This window comes from Dioscorea cayenensis, chromosome 13 (genome assembly GCF_009730915.1).
Source record: "Dioscorea cayenensis subsp. rotundata cultivar TDr96_F1 chromosome 13, TDr96_F1_v2_PseudoChromosome.rev07_lg8_w22 25.fasta, whole genome shotgun sequence".
Taxonomy (NCBI): Eukaryota; Viridiplantae; Streptophyta; class Magnoliopsida; order Dioscoreales; family Dioscoreaceae; genus Dioscorea; species Dioscorea cayenensis.
The window spans coordinates 1,248,840-1,270,039 of record NC_052483.1 but is presented as its reverse complement, the minus strand read 5'-3'; the positions used below and the strand labels follow the sequence as shown (position 1 = coordinate 1,270,039).

Sequence of the window (21,200 nt, the reverse complement as noted above, 5' to 3'; positions counted from 1 at the left end):
GTCCTGGTGCGATGTCGTGCTGGTATCTCTCTACCGCTGGAGATCGAGGTAAGTCTAGGTATGCGGAGGTATGTGGTTGTTGTTACATGTGATAGATGTTCGCTGTCGGTCTTCAATCGGGAACTGGGACGTTATGTGGTGACGGAAGCGGAGGCGAAATCGGACCCGGATGGGGTGCAACGTGCTGTTCATGGGCTGTCATGCGCAGATAAGGGAAAAAATATTTTGTCCCAAGGGGGTGATGCTGCTCTTGCTTCAGTGACGGAGATGAGATCTGGGAGGTCACAGGTGGACCGTCTGACGGCGGGGGGGTCCCGGCCGGTGAAGGTGGTTGCTGAGACGTTGGAGATGGCATCGGAGAGGGTTGAGCACTGCTCCCATCCGAGTGTCGATAAGATCCCGGAGGTGGTGGTGGAGCTTAGCTCCCACTCCGACAGCGGTGACTGGCAACCGAGTGCTCGTGTGAGACCGAGGGGATCCAGCGGTCTATCTGGTCAGCAGCGCGAGACCGAGGGTCTGCCTCGGGCTCGGTCTCCCGAACGGAGAAGTGACAACTCAAGGGGTCGTGGCCCAAGACATGGACGTGTCGAGTTTTGGCGCGAGAAACATCAGCAGACGAAGCTTGCTCGAGATTTGCCAAGTTGCGATCTCAGGACGTCCGAGGTCGGAGATCCCTAAGGTGGAAGCTTCAAGGCCTTGAACGGTCCCAGGGTTTCGCAACGTTGTCTGCATCGACGACGTCCGGGATCTCTGATCCTCTGAACGAGGAGGTCGTCTTGGGCCCAAGACTTGGCTTTGTCGGGGAAGACTGTTATCTGGATCCATTGCTTATTTGCGAAGTGCATCAATTGGGTGATCTGTCTTCGGGCCGCAAGAATGGGTCTGCTGCGCTGGATCGGGCCCATCTCATTCCTGTGAATGAAGAGGTGGTTGCTCCTCCAGTGAAGTGTTCTGTGCTGAGCCCGGCCCAGGATGATGGGCCTAATTTGAAGGCGGGCTCTTGTGATGAGTCTGGGCCTGATTTGGCGATGCCCAGTGGACCGATGGGGTGTTTAGCAAACCAAGTGGCAGGGGAATCTTCTATTGTTGGTTCTAGGGAGTTTTTGAATACACACCCACCTGCACCCGATATGGTCCCTCCTGTGGGCTTTAATTGGAAATTCCTCGCTGGGTATTGGGCTTTAATTCCTCAGAACGTGTCGGTGGACCATGAAGAGGAAGGAAATGGTGTTCGCCAAAATAGCCAAAGGGAGACGACGTCAATCCCGGTGGTTCATTCCTCTCCCGAGATTCTCTCGGAATCGGATGAGTCTATGTCGGACTTTGAAAGGAATTTGAGAGTCTTGCTTCCAGATCTTGGCTCGGGTGAAGCTGTGCCTGCGGATGACCATCCCCAAGGCACCAGAAGAAGTGAGAGACCAAAAAAACCCTCCTCTCGATTTAATGAAGAAGCGGGGTTCGTGGCGGAGCCACCCAGATCTTCGAAAAAGAAGGTGCTTAAAAGCGACGACATGGGAGGTATGCCGTCCAAACCGCTTTTGATTAATGATTGGTCTGATGCACAATTGTTAAAATTTTGTAATGCTTGTGGCATTAATTTCACTGATGCGATGCATGACTGTATTAATCATATTCGCTCTCTTGAATTGAAGCGTTGCTCTCATGAGCAGGCGGAGACCTCTTCTGAGGTCCGCGAGAACTAATGGTTTTTTAATGAATATTGTCAATTGGAATGTGCGAGGGTTGGGGAGACCGGCTAAGCGGTTTCTTGTTAAAGACTTTTTGAATTTACATTTTGCGGATATCTGTTGCCTGCAAGAATCAAAATTGGAGGTGATCTCTAATGAGATGTGGAGAGAAATCGGGGAAGAATTTGGACCAATTTGAGTATGTGTCTGCGAGGGGCTCCAGTAGGGGAATTATTATTGGGTGGAATGGTAGTTTATTTAAAGGGGCAACCAGTCAAGGTGGGCGTCTTTAGCTTGACCATGGAGTTTCTTTCCTTGAAAGAGAACTTTGTGTGGCGGTGCATCACTGGTGTATGGTCCGAACGCAAGGTCGTTAAAACCCCGCCTCGGGAGGAGCTTCAGAGTTCTAGGTGTGTTCCTACTATTCCTTGGATTGTGCCCGTGGGGACTTCAACGCTATTTTCTCCATGGAGGACAAACTTGGTGGGGAACGAAATCTGGGAGACATTAGGAAGGCTAACGACTTCCTACAGGCGATGTCGCTTTTAGAGCCACCTATGATGGGGCGACGGTTCACTTGGACAAATGGTCAATCGGATCCGATTTGGGTGAAACTTGATAGATTTCTCATTAGCTCTGAGTGGACGATGATCTTTCTAAAAATTATCCAAAACTGTCTACCAAGAGTGGGGTCGGATCATGTCCCTATCCGCCTTGAGATGGGCAAGATCGTTACCAATCCACGTCCTTTCAGATTTGAGCTTGCGTGGACTACTACGGAGGGGTTCCAGGAGCTTATCTCACAGTGGTGGAATTCGACGACCCCCGTGGGTTGCGGGGCTTTTATCATGGCCAAAAAGGTGTCCTCTTTGCGGGAACAACTCCGACATTGGGCTAAATTTTCATTTGGGTCGATCAAATTAAAGAAGTTGGAGTTGTTACAAGAGATCGATAAGTTAGATGTGATGAAGGAATCTCGGTGTCTCACTCCCCAGGAGGTACATCAGGAGCACACTCTGAGAGAGAAACTTGGGGACACCCTTAAGCAAGAAGAACTATACTGGAAGCAGAGGTCCAGACTTAACTGGCTGAAGGAGGGGGATGAGAATACCAAATTCTTTCACGCAACGGCGAATGGCCGCAAAAATAGAAACTTCATTAACTCCTTACAACTTGTTGGTCGGGAGATCTCTCAGCCCCGTGAGATTGGCAAGCTATTTGTAGATATGTTTCATCAGCAATTTGGATCTGGGAGGACTTCGAGATACAAGATTGACCTCCACGCTCTTCTGGAGCACAAGAGACAGGTGGACATGGCGGCTCTTGAGGTCCCTTTCACTATTGAGGAAGTGAGATTGGCCGTCTTTGAGTTGGGTGGTGACAAGGCTCCTGGGCCTGATGGCTTCCCTATCCATTTTTTTTAAGCAGTTCTGGAATACTGTCAAAATGGATCTTTTCCATCTCTGTGCGGATTTTTACGATGGGAGGGCGAACCTTGAAAGGATCAACTGGGCTAACATTGTCCTCATCCCCAAAGTCGCTTCTCCTGAGGGGCCTGGTGATTTTCGCCCCATCAGCCTTATCAACTCTACTCTCAAAATTTTATCTAAAATGCTGGCGTCTCGGCTTAGCAAGGTGATGAACTCCCTTGTGGATGCGGAACAATCGGCTTTCCTTAAAGGTAGATGTATTTTGGAGAACGTTGCAATGGCGGAAGAATTGATCTTTAGCATTAACAACAGAAGACTTCCTGGGCACATCCTTAAAGTGGACTTTGCGAAAGCTTTTGATCATGTTGACTGGGACTTCTTGATTGACTTGCTTAAGGCAAGGGGCTTTGGTGATCGTTGGATTGGCTGGATCAAATGCATTCTCTCTTCGTCGAAAGCTAATGTCCTGATCAACGGTGCACCCAACGGGTATATTCGTTATAAGCGTGGCCTGCGACAAGGCGACCCATTATCGCCATTTCTTTTCATCCTGGTCACCGATGTGCTTAGTGCAATGTTCTCTCACGCCTTGATGTCCAAGATTTTGGTGGGCGTCCCACTTGGGGATTTCGGGAATCGATGTAATCTTCATTATGCGGATGATTTGCTCATTCTAACGACGGGTGGGTTGGAGGATCTGAGAATTGTTAAACTTATTCTGCTCATTTTCGAAGGGTTGTCAGGCCTTGCAACCAATTTTTCCAAAACTTGCTTATTCTCGAGCAAATGGGGTGACCTTCCGACTAAGGAAGCTGCTGATACCATGAACTGCCTTACGGGACAGCTACCCGTTACTTACCTGGGTATTCCAATTGCTGGGCGTAGACCTAGACGTCAGGATTGGGATGGGATTATTCTTAAAGTGAGCAAAAGGCTGGCTTCCTGGAAAGGCAGATACCTCTCGTTAGGGGGTCGTCTTACGATGGTGAACTCTGTCCTCTCGGCTCTGCCGACTTACTGGATGTCTATTTTCCGTCTCCCTGCTTGGGTTATCAAAAAGATTAACCAAATCAGAAGAGATTTCCTGTGGACGGGCCCTGATATTGACAAACCGGCATGTAGACTGGTGAGCTGGAAGAGTCTGTGCCGGCCGCGGGATTATGGTGGGTGGGGAATTTTAGATCTCCACGCTTTTAATCAGGCTTTGTTAGGCAAGTGGTGGTGGAAATTTGTGACCCAAGAAAATTGGTACCTTTCGGATGTGATTCGCTTTAATTATTCTTTGTCAGCGTGGGATCTTTTTCCTAGACAGAGGGGCCGATTGTCGTTCTTTTGGAAAGGGGTAATCATTTGTACCCCCTGCCTTCCGGGCCTGTTTATCCTTTGATATCCGTGTTGGTCAGGAGACATCCTTTTGGAAGGATGCCTGGTTAGATGGTATGGCGCCTATGTATATCTGGCCGGAGCTGTTCTGCAGCTCTTCCCACCAGAATGCTTCTATCTTTGACCTTACCCACTTGCTGACGCTGGCGCCATTTGCGGAGTTTCCGGGAGTTCAACTATTGGGGGAGAAGCTGAGGAACAGAGGGGAAGGTGATAGGGACCTTAAGTCTTGGAAGCTCACTCGAATGGGGTTTTTCTCGGTGAAGTCGTTATACAACTTTTCGATGGATGGGGGTTACGTTGTCCCGGTGGCTCGCTCTTACGGAAAAGTAGATGTCCGAAAAAGATTAACCTTTTCAATTGGTTAGTCTGGAAGAACCGTATTCCCTCTCTGGAAAACCTTGAGAAGCGGAGGTGTAACAGGTTGCCAACGGCAACTTGTGTTCTCTACCATAGGGCCATCGAATCGGTGGATCATCTTTTCTTACGCTGCCCTTGTGTTCGTCCCATTTGGGTTTACTTTGGAAGATTGCTGCAATTCCCTGAACCACCCGACTTGATGACCATGCTTTGGGACTCTTGGAGGTGGTCCTTGCGAGCCCGGAGGGGCATTTGTGATCCGTGGTGAAAAGCAATTGTGTGGAATGTCTGGCTTACTAGAAATGATTGTGTTTTTAATGCCAATGTTATGCCAACTCATGCTATTATTATAAAAATTAATCGAATGCTATTACTTTGGTTTTCCTCAGACATGGACAGTGGTCAAGGTCGTTTGGATGAACCTTTGAGGTGTATTCGTCGCAGCTTAGAGTTCTTGGGTCCGAGGGCTGCGGAGTTCAGTGAGGGTGATCAGCTCGGTGGCGAGGAGTAGCTCTTGTTTCCTTTTGGGTTAGGAGGAGACCCGTTGTTCCTCCAGTTTTCATCTGCTTTTTTGTTTCCACGCTAGTGGATGGTTTTGTTATGCCCTCTGCTTTTTACTTTAATATATGTGGTTCATCCACCTTTTTCAAAAGGAAATTATCTGATTTTCAATAAAGACCATGTTTCAAAAGCTTTTAACAATATGCCAAATGCATGGATTTGGGCTCAAAATCATCTGATTTTTATTGTTCATTCTGCTGAATGATTAGAATGCAACATTAATCCCATTCAAGAAAACAATTAAGTAACACTAATCCAATCTCAAGCATTAATCTCAATTTGAAATTTCATAGTATAACTGTATATATATATTGTTTCTAAGTTCCAACTTCCAACATTATTGTCATAGCAAGAGAGCAGACTCCTGAACTTTGTCAGCAACTCCAAAAACAAGAACAAATTCACAGTATGAACAAACTCCATGAAAGAGAACACAAAGTCAGCTGCTTTATGGAAGTACTAGGATCATAAAACTAGTTGTCTCGGCATCAAAAGAGCCGTCTTCTAAAGTTCCGAGTGGTTGCTTGATATGTTCGGATGAGTAAACCGACGCCGATGCCAACGCCTACGCAGACTCCAAGGCCGATACCCACACCAACTCTCACTCCAGCATTGAACCATGAAAGCTCACCATCCTCGTCGAAGTATTCTGCTCTAGAGTAAATACTGTTGTAGTCCATGTCCATAGCATTTTCGGGTTTGTAATCTCGGTATTCTGATAACTGCAAGGCAACAATGAAGCACATTTTTACTGATATGAATAATAACTAAAAGAGCAATGCTACTTGAAACAAAGAATCGGCATTGATGTTGTATGGTTATCTCATTTGGATGGTCAAGTTCTACCTACAAGTCAAGCTACTCTGTGACAAACTATTAGATCAGGAATTTGTTACTATGATGAACTCAGAGTTCAAACGGCAGGACCGATATATTGAAAATAAAATTTTCGCATAATTTTGTTAAGAGTTCAAGTAAAAAGAGAAGAATATATATATGATGAATGAAATCACCTGTAAAGGATCCTCAAATGGTGATTCTTTCTTCATATCAGTGGTGCCCTCAAACTCCGGTATGCAATCAAGCATCGCCTTCATCTGGTGTTTCTTCCGGAAACCAAGCTGAAGAGTCTTAGTCAAGATGATAGGAGTACCGGAGAAACAGCCGGCGACATACACCTCGATGGTCGGGGAAGGAACATCCGCAGTCAAATATTGCTTTCCCTTTAAAAAACTCGAGCCAGGTGATACCGAAGATTGGCACTTCATATTCCATTTCTTACTGTGATTTTTTGACTCCTTCACATAACCATTGCCATTGCACAATTCAAGGACTCCACATAACAAAAGATCATCTTTGTCATAGACCTCAAATCTCACACTTCCTGTCATCCTTAAGCTATCTGTGCTCACAAAAGTAGCTTCATCTGATTTCTTATCAACCCTATCCCGTCTTAGTGAAGAAAAGACACAATCCGAATAGATACCACTTCTTTTTCCATTCACTTCAAGAATCGTATCGGGAGCGAGTGGTATGTGATTAAGGGTGAGGTGCTCAGGAGTATAATCATCAACCTCACAGTTGCTTAATCTCACATAGAACACTCTGAGTTCAAACCATGGTGATGATCTTGGGAGGTAAAGAGGGTGCATGATAATCTTTCGACCGGGATTCGGAGAATCATCATCAGTAACTGAATCATAAGAATGCTCCATTCTGGATTATTTAAGTTGTGAAACTACTCACAATAACTTAAGTAAACTGGATTCCTGAAAGAACATGAATGAAAGAACCTTTTCAAGACTATAATTTAATAATTACAAGGCACAATCTGTCAACATTAAAGCCACAAACTCAATGAACAGAATATTTCCACCTTCTCAAAGAATAATAAAAGTTAATCAATCAATCAACAATGTCCAACTATCTGAAGGCAATTCAAAAGCTGATTTTCTATCCTGCAATCAATTAATCTTCAGACTGGAAGGAATTTTCATAGCATGATGAAAAACACAAATTTGATTCAAGGTCTACAGGGAGAAGAGAAAAATACCCAGAAAACAGAAGATTAGAAAAGAAGCATAACCAATTTCAGAAAAGGAACAATCTTTGTCATCAAACACAGTATGAAACAAATCAGGGGAAGTAAAAGACACCTTCTCCAAAGCTCCCAGGACATACAAAACCAATCTCAGAGCAAAGACAGAAGATAAACAAAAGCATACCAAAAAAGGTTAAGGAAGACACAGAGAAAGAAAGAAAAACCTCAAATTGGATAAGATCTTGAGAATTAAAGCTACAAACCTGAAATCCAGACAACAGAGATTCTACAATCTACTTCCATAGTTCACCACAAGCACAAAGCCCAAGCTGAAATTATAAACAACACAAAACCACATCTTTAACATCACCCAAGATGCGGATAATGACAATGAAAAAGGTCATGCCACGACACGCCAAAAAAAAATCATCTCTTTGCCAAAAATAAAAAATAAAAATAAGAATACAAGACAATTACTGATGATAAAAATAGGATTTTTACAAGCTGAAAAGACATGGACTTTGATTCGAAGAGTAGAAAACAAAGTATACATAAAAAAAAAATACCAGAGAATAGCAGTGAGTGTAGAGAGGTAAGGCATGAATTCATGAGATGAGAGCACCATGACGAGAAAGAGAAGAGAAGAGAAGAGGAGTGGTGTGTTGCTTATCTAAGTAGTCATCAAGCATGGCCTCCATGGAAGGGTTCAAATAGCTTGATGTGTTTATCTATTTCTTTTTTTCTTTTTTTTAATTTTACATTTGAAATTATTAATTATATCTAAATATTTACTTTTTAAGCATTTTTAATAGTTTAGAATTGCCTATATGTGTTTCCTTGTTTTTAAATGAATTCTCATGGGTAATTTATTTGTATATATTTAATAAAAAAAATCAAAATTTAAATCCCATAGTTAATGGAATGTTTTAAAAAACTGAATACATCAATGGTTTATCTATTATATTTCAAAAAAAATATTTTAAAAAAAAGGTAAAAAGAGAGGAATAACATTCAGTCCACTAAAAATATAGCTGAAAACTGAAAAACAGTCAAGTCTGAACAAAACAAATAAAAGTGAATGGAATGTTTGTATTTTTTCAAAAATAATTTTGTTTTTCAGATTTATGAACCCAAAAAAAAAAAAAAAACTTTCACTTAAGATGATCTCAATAGGAATAATCATAAAAAAATAACATGAAAAACAAGATCAAATTTATAAATGCATGTGATCTCATCATCAAACAATATTATTATTTTCCCGGCTCTGTAGACCAGAATAAGTAGACATTAAAAACATGCAAATAAAACATGAAATACAAAAATAGCGGCCAAAACTCATCATGATCTGAATCATGGTGCCAGCTTCTCCTCCAATCCTACTCAATCTCCCAATTAATAATTTGGACAATAACTTTGAAGTATTGTGGACCAATAATGACAGTTCCAGATCAGCAGTAAAAAATAAATGGTGGTGAAAAATTTTAAAAAAGAAAGATGATTTTGTTGTGCTGGACTTTCAATAGAATTTAGGCCACATATACTTTAAGTGTCACATCAGTAAAGAGAAAAGGCAGAGCTATAAGATTAGAACATCTTGTTGTGGATCTCCATATGAAAGTGATGGCATCCTTATCTTCTTTGCTAAGAGTTTGGTCCACTAATCCTGAGTTTAAGAAGAAATTATTAGATCATAAGACTTGAAAGCAAGGACTAAATTTTAGTAATGTTCACATGTGTTTAAATAAAGTTAATAAATAATCCACAAGATACCTTCAGAATATCTGATAAGCTATTGGAAGATAGAAACTTAACACTCCCACATGCTGTCAACAAAGATTAGGTATTGTTGACCTCAAGAGATTGTTTGGTTCACAGTAAAGCAACGATAATGAGATTTTATGGTAAAAAAATAAAAAAATATTATATGTCCAGTAATGTTATAGTAATATAAAATTACTATATTTGCTAAAAAACTAATATTACTGTTAATTTTTTATTATCATATTGTATTAGTCATAGTAATCACCTTGGCTATCTCTACATATAAAATTTTAAAAATTTTAATTTTAAATATTTAAATAAATAAATAATTAAGTTATAATGTCAAAAATTATTTTTTTCACATTTTTTAAAATACTTTTGTATTTAAAATTTTAAACAAATTTAATCTAATTTCAACCATGGCAAATTTAAAGATAATGGAGGACAATGACATGACAAGACAAATAACAATGGCTCTAGATGGTATTGGCCAAAATAATTGAAAGGAAGAAAAAAGAAGTACGATTTTGATAATGAATATAATAAGATATTAGATTAAATGAATGGAGGCATAATTATAAACAAAAAATAAACATTTATTTTGATAGTAATCAGATTACCATCTTATTTGGTAATATTTCACTAACTATTATTGGCAATTTTACATTACCGTTAATTTTACCACAACTAAAGTAATCAAACATAGTAATATATTCAAATTATCACCAAATTCCAGTAATGTTTTCACGTTACCACAAACCAAACACAACCAACATGAGGGGTTCTCTGTCAATTCAATGGAATTCTTCAAATTTTGCTGTTGTACCTAAAGAAGATAAAAAGGACTTGAAATTTCCTTTGAGTATAATATATATGTATTCAGAAATTACTGATTTTGAGCATTGTAATTTGTAACCTGCTAGATCACAAGATACAACCTGGGCAATTGTCTCATTTACTGCTGTAACTTCAAGGTTTAACAGATGTAAGCCCCAAAAAACACTCTTTACCATACTTTGTTGCTGCAAAACAGAATAAGTGCAGCAAATTCCTTGCCATGGTGTTTACGTAGAATAATTGTATACACTGTAAGCATTATTTGGAGGTTTGAGAAACCCTATAATCAACTAGGAAACAAATTTGATTGAAAGGAAACAGATATGCAGTTATAACCACACTAAATGAACTGAAAATAAACTGTCAACTTGCTCAACAAAAACTATCAAGGATGAATAGTAAGAATCTCTTTCATTGATGAAGCAGGATGATCACTGCTAGGCAACTTGAATCAGTTTGAAAAATACAGCAGCCTTGACATCATCACCGCGGGGTTGCAAAGTCTAGGTGATTTATGCAAACAGAAAAACACAAAATGGGAGCATTATTAGTGGAAGAGTGAAATCCACCAGAATTAGCTGAGCATCTATACACACTAAGCCGAAGTAGAAGGAGATAATAAAACCAAAATACGGATCATAATAGAATTAAAAACCACATACGGCAACAATATGAACTATGAAATGAAGACAAAGAAGCAAAATTTACGATTCAATCAATAACCCCACACGAATAGATGGTGAAGCAATGTCCTGAAAATTTTCAAGATGAAGAGTGAAAACTCAATCTTATAACCAGACAAAAGGTCTAGTTGACCTCAATAATTAACAGGTAAGGGCAAAGACATCCACTTTCATACCTGGATGATACATTAGGTATGGAGACACTTGGAAGCTCACAGTTGCTACAGCCTATTCACAACGAATGAAACCAGAAGAAGTATGGATAGAAATAATTGTCAAGATAAATGTTGATGTTTCAGATACTACCAAATTGCATGTAATAATCTCATTTACTTGCTAGTTAATACAAAATGGCAATTCATTAGAAGAACCATTTCATATTCAGTTTGCTTCAGAAGACACCTTATATTCCCATCCTACCAATTAAACCAACAATCCAATACAAGTATTGGACAGATTATAAGACATTAATCAACACACACGGAGGCATCCATCAGAAAGATACTAGATAAACCAACATGAAAATGTCATTGGAAACAAATAGCTTAAAAATTTCGGCTTAAAATAACCTCACAATACAACTCTCAAGATTTCTAAGCTTGAAGTTTATTTTTAATCCTTCAAAGCAACACAGAAGCTCTAGGAATCTATTTTCCCCGCATAAAGCCGACAGATCTTGGTCACAATGGTAAAGCACGTCCTATACATGAAGTAGAAAAAGCAAGTCATTGTTTTGCACATTGGTTCTAGAATATTATAAGCATATGGCAATATATTTGAATAAACTCCTTCCAAGGAAGGAGAAAATATACAAGAATCCAAAGAAATAAACAAAATAGAGGTCTTCAGTGATTCTAATAATGGCAAAAAGACCACAGAGGTGTTCATGAACATCATTCTCATGTTCCCACAAACATGTTTTCCATTGCCAAACATCATAAAAATACAAAAAGAGTGACTTATTCACTAGAATCGTAGCAGCGCTTTTAACTATGAGTCAAAATCTTGCATGCAATGACATTCTCCCTCTCTTCGTGGTCAGATGCGCTTGTGTAAACCTAACATAACAGGCAGTAGAGTTACCAAACTGTACAAGTCCCTCTAAGATGACAAAAATTAATTTCAAATACTTGTACACTTACAGCAACACAGAATACATAAACATAATTCCAAAATCCATTACTTTCAAACTTTTAAACACTATGTGTGCCATTTGAAACCTTATCCTCCATCTAACAAATTGCTTCATGAACCAGAAACTTGTTTAACAAAATAAAACAACCGGTTCAAATTTCAAATTTCAGCATTATGATAGCTTTTTTCTATCTACATAATCCACTAACATTTAAGTAAAGTTCAGTCAGACTTGCAAGTAAGGTCATTACAACAAAAACCTAGCTTCAAAGCTGAACTTTTCAAATTTTTTGATAGCTTCCAAGTGCCCCATCTCAATTATCAAGTACATTACTTAAGGATTGCACGCGAAACTTGAAACATTGAAATCAATACAAACAATCATTTATCCCATCTATACGATTACACACGAAATTTGAAACATTGAAATCAATCCAAACAATCACATATCCATCTTTCTTGAAAAACAAAGCATTGCATAATTAAGAGGAAACATAGCCAAAGGTCTCACCTTGAGAGAGCCAACTCCAACAGGAGGAGTCAACAGCGATGAATGATTTCAGCCGTGCCGAAGCGATGGCGCTGTGGAGAGGCATCAGCGACTCCAAACTCACAACAGCAGGATTAATGCGCCTGAAAACCAACATCCAAAACCTCAAAAACCCCAAACAAACCGAAAGAGCAACAAAAGAATCATATACTCTGATTCAATGGGTGTGGCAGCGCATCACCTGGAGACGAAAGGAGCAGCGACCCTCCTCAACGGGACAGTTTTGGGAAGCGCAGTCTTCGAGCGGCCGGCGACCGCCCTAACGGCGGAGGTGGCGGCGGACCTCACGAACGACGCCATTTTTTCCTCTCGATCTTTGAGAAGAAAAACCCCACTTTTACTTCTTAAACCCTAATTCACGGTTGGCTGAGTTGAGAGAACGAGTTTGGCACGTGAAACGCACGTGACGTTTAGGAGGATGCCAAAGCGGATTCGGGTTTTCATGGTGCGGATCCGATTGCACTAATTCTCATGCAATCCAAATGAACCATCGTGGTTCAAGGCTTTCAAGCATGATAAATTAATATCTTGATGTTATTTGGCCAATAATAATAATAATAATAATAATAATAATAATAATGACGTGTGTGTTTATATGTATACATATAAATTTTATTTGCTAGTAATTTAAGCTTACAAGTTGAATTGATTAACAAATATAGATTTTTTTAAGATTATTTTTGAGAACTATATAATATGTTGTTTTTTAAAAAAATTGTAACACATAATTTAATTATTTCTTTTTTTTCTATGGAAAGTGAATAAACAAAAAGTAAAAAAATAAAAAAACATAAATGATTTACTGAAAATATATACAATAATTAATAACAAAAAGATAAAAAAAGTGTTTTTCTAAAAACAGAGAGGATCTTTCTCATAGAGTCCAATGAGCTAGTAAGACAGAGCTATATATTAGTCGGAGGATGTCCGACCTATCACCAGGGTTGTACTTATTATTATTTTTTACAATATTGACGGGTTATTATACATTTTATTTATATCTCAATCATATATTACAAAAAAAAATCATACTCTTAATCTTCAGCATTGGATGTGAAATGCCTTATCAGTTATTAAACAACCATTGGTATACCAAAGTTGCGTCCTTCCCGGTCCTCTCGAATTAGGGAAAAGTCCTCTCAATGCTCTAACGCCTACACCGGGTATGGATCGGACTGTCTCATGACATTCTGAACCCAGCTCACGTAAAGGTGACAAACAGCAACGACCCTGGTTTAACAATCAAAATATCATTCCATACGACTTATACAAATAATTCTTACCCAAAAAAAAACATAAATATTCTGATTTTAGAGGGGCATAAATGCAAAAAAGCTTCACAAGGTCACATCCCGAAGCGTTTGATCACTTGTTCCTTTGTTCTCCGCCCCTCCGAAATTCGACCACTTCGGGAGAGAGAGCAAGCTCCGTCCCCGCCCTCATGGCGGCGTTCTTCGCCCGGCGAACCATCCGTGCCCTACGCACCAACCAATCGGTGAGTTCCGCATACTCCATTGTCAGTATTCGATTATTTTGATGGTACGCCATGAATCCATGCTTGTTTTCCTTCCCGAATTCTCGGAATCTAATTGTTATTTGTTGGATAAGCTCTGATCATATGTGCCCAAACCCTAGATCTTTAATTTTGATCTGTGCTCGTTATATTCATAGCTTGTAGATCTACAAGTCTATCAGAATTTTGAATTTTTCTGTGAATTTTATGATTTTTTAGCTTCATGATGTATTTCATGGGCTTTGATCTCAGAAAAGTTTATTTTTTCTTCAGTCAAAATTTCGTCTTTTAGGAGCGCGTCTATTTCATCATATTTGTTTTTTGTTGCTGAAATTTGATGATTTGCTTCGCTTTCACCCCCTTTGCTGATCATTGTTGTTGTTCAGATGGTTTCTCTGTTAGTAACTCAGTGAGTTTGTATAATAATTTTGACATGCGAAATTTGTGTGAAGAGAGTTCCTGTGATACTTTTTTTTTTTAAAAAAAAAGTTCCTGTGATAATCTTTATATATTTTCATGGGACTTGTTGTCATCCTTCATCTTCATCAGGTTCTTCAAGGTGGGCAGCCTGCAGCAGTGTTGCCGAATTACTTGCCAGCAATTAACTCGAGTCCCTTTTCATCAAGAGCAAAGGAACTGAAAGGTTGTTTTGCATCACCCTTTGGTCTTTTTTATTTTCTGAAGTTGAATGTTTAGTTTTAAATTTCACCTTGCTGTTTTTCAAGCACGCACACTTCTTGCTTGGCATATTGTTATGCTGAAACTCTACCAGTAAATCATCCTTCTAGGCTGACTTATTTCTCAAAGTTTTACATGTGCCTTCACTCTTGACCTTCCACCACATGGCTAAGGAAAGAAACAGTGGCTTTGGTTTCTTCATTGCTCAGTTCAGTTGTGGTAATTACCAACCAGAAACTTAAGATTTGCTTGGTTGTTTAGTGAAATTTTTAAAATTTCTCTAACTCCTGTCAGTTTGAAAACACCAAAGGACAAACTAGGATGATTTTTCATGCTCGTTGACATATTTCTTGGACCTTCCATCGTCATCCTTTATTTTATTTCTTAAGGCTACAATGTTGATGGGAGTTTGGTTCGTTAATGAAATTATGAAATCCTCTAACTTTCATGAGTCTATGAACACCGGAGGAGAAACTTGGATGATTTCTTCTGTTCATTGATGTATTACTTGGGCCATCTTCATCGTTTATTCTATTTCTGAAGGTTACAATGTTTTAAAGACATCAGTTATACCCTTTTAATCTTGAATCCTACCCCATTGAAGGCTTTTATTGGAAGATTCAACTTCAATCCTTAGGTAGCCTTCCTTCTGTAAAATTCTTTTCCCTTTGGGCAACTTATGTGGATGTTTCCCTTCAATCTATGAATACCATGCAATTTTACTTTGATCTTTCACTCCTCCAAATATTAAGAATTTTAAATATGAACTAGCCTCACCACTGTGAAGACCTAATCAGCAAATTTCATAGAACACTGTCTATACAAGTGCAAGCACATTGAAGGTCAAATAATTCGGTGGAATGGATATTCATCATTGTCAATGGAAGTTGAAGTTATTTGCCCCTCAAGCAGCTCAGGTTTAGCTAATTGTCAAGAGCAAGTCATTTTCAGTATTGGTCAGTCAGCATGTTTGAGCAGTCATTTGTGCAAAGAAGACCAACAGGCAACAACCGGTGCTGGTTTATAATTTTCTAATTTTTGTTATTGAGATGAGTTATTAGTTTGTTCCATGGTTATCTATGATAAAATATGGCTTCCCGTGACTTACAACTTCTAATGTCTATGATTATTAGTACATACCATGATCACGCCTATGAGTTTCTAGGTGCATGGTTTGTATTTGGCGATAGTACAAAAAATCTTGCAACTCACATTTATATAAAGCATCTAATGCTGTTTTCCTTATCAATGACAAAGTTTACATTTTCTGTTATCTACCAGCTAGTTAATCTTTTCTCTATTTGCTCCTTTGCAGAGGATGAAGAAAGGGAAAAGCTTGCAAAGGAAGTTGCAAAGGACTGGAGTGCTGGTATAGTGATATCCGTTGTAGCTTATATTATTTCTATTTTTTTCTCCAGCAACTTTATGCTCTTTTACCTCTGAAAGATTTTGTGCAAGTAATGTCATATTTTTTTCACTGCCTCCCAGTTTTTGAGCAAAGTATTAATACATTATTTCTGACTGAAATGGTGAGGGGTCTGATGCTGACACTAAAATACTTCTTTGAGCCTAAAGTCACAGTAAGTTCCAGGCTCCTTTTGGACTTCAGAGCCTGATTTCAGCATCATCTCCTTGGTTTTTTTTCTTTTGGGAAACTCATGGTTTCTTTTTTTCTTTCTTTCTTTAACTATTGCAGATAAATTACCCCTTTGAGAAGGGCCCTTTGAGTCCCCGTTTCCGAGGAGAGCATGCGCTCCGACGGTATCCTACCGGGGAAGAACGTTGCATTGCTTGTAAGCTTTGTGAAGCGGTTAGTATTGTTTCTTATCGAAGGACTTTGTCTCCAAAAAATTGAAATTTTCAGATGGGTTTCAATCAAAATGACTTGCTCTTGAATTGTCAAACCTTTTTGTCCTGTTATGCGAAATAAAGGAGAGTACATATACTCATTGACTAATAGATTCCGTGACATGGGGTTTCTTTGTCCAATTTAAATTATTCATGACCAATGATAAATGAGATTTTTATTGTTGGTCAGATATGCCCTGCACAAGCAATCACAATTGAAGCAGAGGAACGTGAAGATGGCAGTCGTCGCACTACCAGGTAGCATTCATATTTCCTCATTCCATTGCTGTCTTTTAGTTCCTGATGCATTTTGTAGTTCATATTTACTCTCGTGGATGGTATGTGGCAGGTACGATATTGACATGACAAAGTGCATCTATTGTGGGTTCTGTCAAGAGGCTTGCCCTGTTGATGCCATCGTTGAGGGGCCTAACTTTGAATTTGCCACGGAAACCCATGAGGTAATTATTTTTTCAATCCATTGTTTTATTTTTTTTTGGTGTTTTCTTCATGATTGTAAGCTGGCCATAAACTTCAACTGCTTAGTAGTTCACTTTGCGTAAATTAGCTACAATTGGAATGCCTCCTCCCTCCAAGAAAATTACATATCTGCTTCTTCCTGCCTGCTTTATCAGGCCATTGGCCAAAGTCACCTTCCAGTCATAATCAGGCATGAGGCAACAAACTTCATCATGGACTGTTCAACTAGTAAATTAGTTGTTCTTTCCACCAATGTAATGATTTATCACTGCGTACGGGGTATACCCTACTTGCCTTTATACACCATAATGGGTTTTGACTGATTAATAGTGAGTTAGTTCAAGGTCCCAAGATGCATGCATAAATTAGCTCCAATTGAGAACCACCACTTTGCTTCTTTCTGACTGTTTTATCTGCTGATTGACCAAAATTGCCTTCCAGTCATATACTGTTCGGCATGAAACTCCCATAAAGAGTTTCAATTACTAAAACAGATAAAGAATAATCACTTGCATATCCAAATCATACCATGACGGACACTTGCTGTAATTATTATCGGAACAGATTGAAAAAAATAGATTTATTCTGCATTCATTGTGTAATTGCAGGAATTACTGTATGACAAGGAGAAATTGCTGGAAAATGGCGACAGATGGGAAACTGAGATCGCCGAAAACCTGAGATCTGAGAGCCTTTATCGTTGAATTTATTTTTAATCTGAACTTCACTGAGGCTACTCATGTTCTTGTATTTCCTGAAACTAGAAAATAAAGCAACTTTTGTAACTTTTGATGTTTTGCATTCAATGTGCTTGAAACCAGTGTTGTTATTTTCCAAACAATCCAAATTCTCAGGTAAATCATATCAAACTATTGATGAGATCTTTTTTTCTGCTTAGAAAAGTTTATGGATTTTTGTGCGAATGTTTTGTTTTCTTATATCCTTCAAAATGATTCTATTTATTTGACCAGCGTCTTTTATTTCGCCTATCTTATACAAGCAAAATTCAATGCAAAAATTTTCAGGTGTTGTGCCAAATATGTCAGATTTATTTGAGTTTAATCATAAACAAAACTTATTAGCTACAAATAATTAATATTGTTAAAAATATATCTTGATAGAAAGATATTTATTTGTTTTCGTAGAACTAAGAGCATTTTTTAAAATTAAATAAATTGTTACACTATTATTTATAAAAAAAAATACACAATTTTAGAATTAAAAAAAAATGGAAATGAACAAAAAGTCCCTCCAAAGTTCAGGTATTCACAAAGAAACCCCATGATTTTCGAGTATTCTAAAAGATCCTCTCGACATGATTATTTTTTTCAAACACGTCTCGATATAAACGTAATAGACATGTTAATCCCAGCTGATTTCTGCTTTTTTTAAGCGAAAACACAGAAATTTTAAGTCGAAACCCATAATTTTAAAGCGGAAAAAGTCAAATTTTAAACGCAAATGTCTTATATGTTAAGTGAAAACTTATGTAGTTGAAAACACCAAATTTTTAAGCTAGAAACCCATAATTTTAAGCTGAAAAAGTCAAATTTTAAACGTAAATGCTTTATATATTAAGTGAAAACTTATGTAGTAAACAAAAACACTACATGTAAAATCGAAACTATATATTTCAAATGGAAGATACATGTCAGTAAAATAGAATAAATTAAAAGTAAGATGCATTAATTGAAAAGAAACTGTAAAAAAGAGGACTCGTCCCTAGAATTCAAATGTCAGAGGGTCTGTCTGGGATGTTTTGAAACTTTCAGGGACTAAAAAATAATTTTCCCAAAAAAAAACCATGATAAATTGAGGTTTCTCTAATTTTAATATTTAAATATTATGTAAAACAAAATTTGAAATTTCGAGTATTAAAAAAAGAAACAATCGTTAAACTCGCGCCAGGTAGGGGTCGAACCTACGACTTTCCGCTTAGGAAACGGACGCTCTATCCACTGAGCTACAGGCGCAATCACTTTGATAGCTTTTATCAATTAAGATATTTATATATGTATATTTCTTTTCGCTATTCTTCCAACCTCCAAGCTTGCGAAGCTTTCTCCTGTGTCTTCTCTTCCCGCCAGGCCGATCAACCCCAGCGAAATCTCATCCATAGTGCGCCGACGATGATCCGAGCAGTCATTGTGATGAACACCCAGGGCAAACCCCGGCTCACCAAGTTCTATGACTTCCAGGTCTCTTCCCTAAAATTAGGGTTTTTTTTTATCCCTATTAATGGTCTCCTTTTCTTCTTGTTTGTTTTCCTCCTATATAATCCTTAAATTTTTTGTTTTTATGGTTTCCAGCCGCCAGAGAAGCAGCAGGAGATGATCCGTAAGGTTTATGGAGGTGGTTTCCTGCTCCCCTTTGTTCTATTCCTTCATTTGATGCCCATCACCTTAGTTTTATATATATATATATATAAAGGAATTATGGTTTCTCCTTTTGAATTGGTTTCAATTCTCTTGTAGTTTTGTGCAATAGACCAGAGAATGTCAGCAATTTCATTCAAGCTGATGATATCTTCGGCCCTGTAAGCTTCCAAAGTTGTGATTTTTAATAGACTATTTGTGCATATTACCAATTAGGGTTCCATACCTTTATTTTTTTTTTTTTTAATTTCTGTTCATCTTGTTCTTCTTCGTGTGATCTTGCTGCAATGTCTATGCTATAGTCAAAAGAAAATTGAGAAACTATATTATCAAACAAGAAAAAAAAATTCCATTTTCTTCTTGTTCTTGTTTAGAGTATCATATTTGCATCATTGGATAATGTAAGAGAACTGAAATAGAGATAAATCGGCTTTTTCTCTCACATTTGGTTGGTAACTTGGTTGTTAGAGTGTAGCAATGATCTTTGCTTTTACATTGTTGGTTTTATGCGGCAATTCTCTATGATGCCTATTTCCGAGACCGTCTTTTCTTGATGCAGGATTGCAAGATCGTGTACAAGCATTTAGCAACTCTCTATTTCATCTTTGTATTTGATAGTTCCGAGAATGAACTTGCTATGCTTGACCTTATACAAGGTACTGAAAATCATATTCCTTCTCTTTTTTCAACTTTTGCCTTGTGTTTTCATGTTTCTCAGATTATTTTCTTCTTGAGATATTGCTCCTTTAAGTTGAGATTCAATTTCTGTGGATTGATATTGTGAATCTGTGGTTCAGTCTTTGTCGAAACACTTGACAGATGCTTCAAGAATGTTTGTGAGCTCGACGTTGTTTTCAATTTTAACAAGGTAATTACTTGCTCTTGATGTTGTTTTTTTATTTTAAGTCATACATAAATGTGTTTGCTATTATTGCCAAGGACCGCCCTTGTCCTGCACCGGTGCTCATCTATAAATATTGCAACCACCCCATCTTAATTTAAATGCATGCTTTCAATTTTCTGATGCAGTTTCGTACTAGCAAACGCAATTTCTTTAATGTCATCTATTGTATTTGTATCTTTGTTACCATATCAATGAAGTGAACTTACAAAAGAAATGGATATGCTCCGAGTATAAGCTCACTTGACTTATTAAAATTTAGTCCCGCCATTTCACATGTTTGCACTCTTTTGAGTGATCATTTTGAAATCAGTAGAAAAAAATGTGATTATTTCTCATGGAATATATGGTTCGTATCCAGATGCATACTATATTGAATGAGATAATTCTCGGAGGGCAGGTGCTGGAAACAAGTTCGGAAGAAGTGATGAAAGCTATCGAGGAGGTATCGAGGTGAAAAATCCCCACCTAGTCTCTGACTCACTGTCCATGTTGCAAGACATTTAACACTCAACTACACATGTTGTAAGACATTTAACACTGAATTGATTTCCACATGCAGGCTTGAAAAATCTACGTCCGCAGTGAGTCTGATCCCCAAGGCTGTTTCAGGAAAGCTCGGGCGATAAGTATCTTCGATCAGCGAACTAGTGTGTGTGTGTGTGTGTGTGTGAGGCATCTGTTTTGATGTCTTCTGTCTTGGCATTTGAATTTTGTTTATTGCTCTTTAATGTGTATGTTTGCAGAACAGGAACTCTTTATGTAAAATTGGATGCCAGTAATGGTTTTGGTTGTTGATTTTATTAGTTTTGAACCAGAGCATGCAAGTTCTAGGTGCTTTTCCATTGTGTTGGTCCGGTCAACTAATAATGTTAGCAATGAAGTGTGAAACACAGTCATGAAGGGTCCCATGGTCTAGTGGTTAGGACATTGGACTCTGAATCCAGTAACCCGAGTTCAAATCTCGGTGGGACCTT

General features: G+C 38.4%; 5 protein-coding genes and 2 non-coding genes across 10 annotated transcripts; 4 read left to right on the top strand and 3 right to left on the bottom strand.

The window, feature by feature from the left end:
- The first annotated feature begins 2,155 nt into the window (after positions 1 to 2,155).
- LOC120274917 lies at positions 2,156 to 3,112 on the top strand. Its single transcript, XM_039281456.1, has one exon. The coding sequence runs from the start codon at positions 2,156 to 2,158 to the stop codon at positions 3,110 to 3,112; it is 957 nt and encodes a 318-aa protein (XP_039137390.1).
- A 2,578-nt stretch (positions 3,113 to 5,690) lies between these two features.
- On the bottom strand, positions 5,691 to 8,181 carry LOC120274880 (uncharacterized protein At1g01500-like). Of its 2 annotated transcripts, XM_039281424.1 has the most exons (4): positions 8,030 to 8,181; positions 7,727 to 7,792; positions 6,436 to 7,191; positions 5,691 to 6,144 (listed from the first exon to the last, which is right to left on the bottom strand). In XM_039281424.1, the coding sequence occupies exons 3-4, from the start codon at positions 7,135 to 7,137 to the stop codon at positions 5,911 to 5,913; spliced, it is 936 nt and encodes a 311-aa protein (XP_039137358.1). In that variant the 5' UTR covers positions 7,138 to 7,191; positions 7,727 to 7,792; positions 8,030 to 8,181; the 3' UTR covers positions 5,691 to 5,910. The 2 variants fall into 2 exon arrangements, with proteins under 2 accessions (XP_039137358.1, XP_039137359.1); XM_039281425.1 differs by lacking the exon at positions 7,727 to 7,792 and having other exon boundaries at positions 8,030 to 8,174.
- Positions 8,182 to 10,344: 2,163 nt separating this feature from the next.
- Positions 10,345 to 12,768, bottom strand: LOC120274508 (protein NUCLEAR FUSION DEFECTIVE 6, mitochondrial). 3 transcript variants are annotated; one of them, XM_039281051.1, is made up of 3 exons: positions 12,610 to 12,768; positions 12,390 to 12,511; positions 10,345 to 10,564 (listed from the first exon to the last, which is right to left on the bottom strand). In XM_039281051.1, the coding sequence occupies exons 1-3, from the start codon at positions 12,726 to 12,728 to the stop codon at positions 10,545 to 10,547; spliced, it is 261 nt and encodes an 86-aa protein (XP_039136985.1). In that variant the 5' UTR covers positions 12,729 to 12,768; the 3' UTR covers positions 10,345 to 10,544. The 3 variants fall into 3 exon arrangements, with proteins under 3 accessions (XP_039136985.1, XP_039136983.1, XP_039136984.1); XM_039281049.1 differs by lacking the exon at positions 10,345 to 10,564 and adding an exon at positions 11,234 to 11,444; XM_039281050.1 differs by lacking the exon at positions 10,345 to 10,564 and adding an exon at positions 11,488 to 11,802.
- Positions 12,769 to 13,767: 999 nt separating this feature from the next.
- LOC120274451 (NADH-ubiquinone oxidoreductase subunit 8-like) lies at positions 13,768 to 17,837 on the top strand. The gene is made up of 8 exons (XM_039280983.1): positions 13,768 to 13,923; positions 14,491 to 14,584; positions 15,935 to 15,988; positions 16,108 to 16,199; positions 16,316 to 16,429; positions 16,658 to 16,725; positions 16,817 to 16,928; positions 17,556 to 17,837. Exons 1-8 carry the CDS (start codon positions 13,870 to 13,872, stop codon positions 17,649 to 17,651), a joined length of 684 nt encoding a protein of 227 aa, XP_039136917.1. The 5' UTR covers positions 13,768 to 13,869; the 3' UTR covers positions 17,652 to 17,837.
- A 1,010-nt stretch (positions 17,838 to 18,847) lies between these two features.
- Positions 18,848 to 18,920, bottom strand: TRNAR-CCU. Its single transcript has one exon. It is a non-coding gene; the product is annotated as a tRNA-Arg (tRNA).
- Positions 18,921 to 18,995: 75 nt separating this feature from the next.
- Positions 18,996 to 21,070, top strand: LOC120274793 (AP-3 complex subunit sigma). Its single transcript, XM_039281331.1, has 7 exons — positions 18,996 to 19,145; positions 19,257 to 19,299; positions 19,422 to 19,483; positions 19,882 to 19,978; positions 20,120 to 20,190; positions 20,585 to 20,676; positions 20,786 to 21,070. Exons 1-7 carry the CDS (start codon positions 19,077 to 19,079, stop codon positions 20,850 to 20,852), a joined length of 501 nt encoding a protein of 166 aa, XP_039137265.1. The 5' UTR covers positions 18,996 to 19,076; the 3' UTR covers positions 20,853 to 21,070.
- A 57-nt stretch (positions 21,071 to 21,127) lies between these two features.
- TRNAQ-CUG lies at positions 21,128 to 21,199 on the top strand. Its single transcript has one exon. It is a non-coding gene; the product is annotated as a tRNA-Gln (tRNA).
- Position 21,200: the final 1 nt, after the last annotated feature.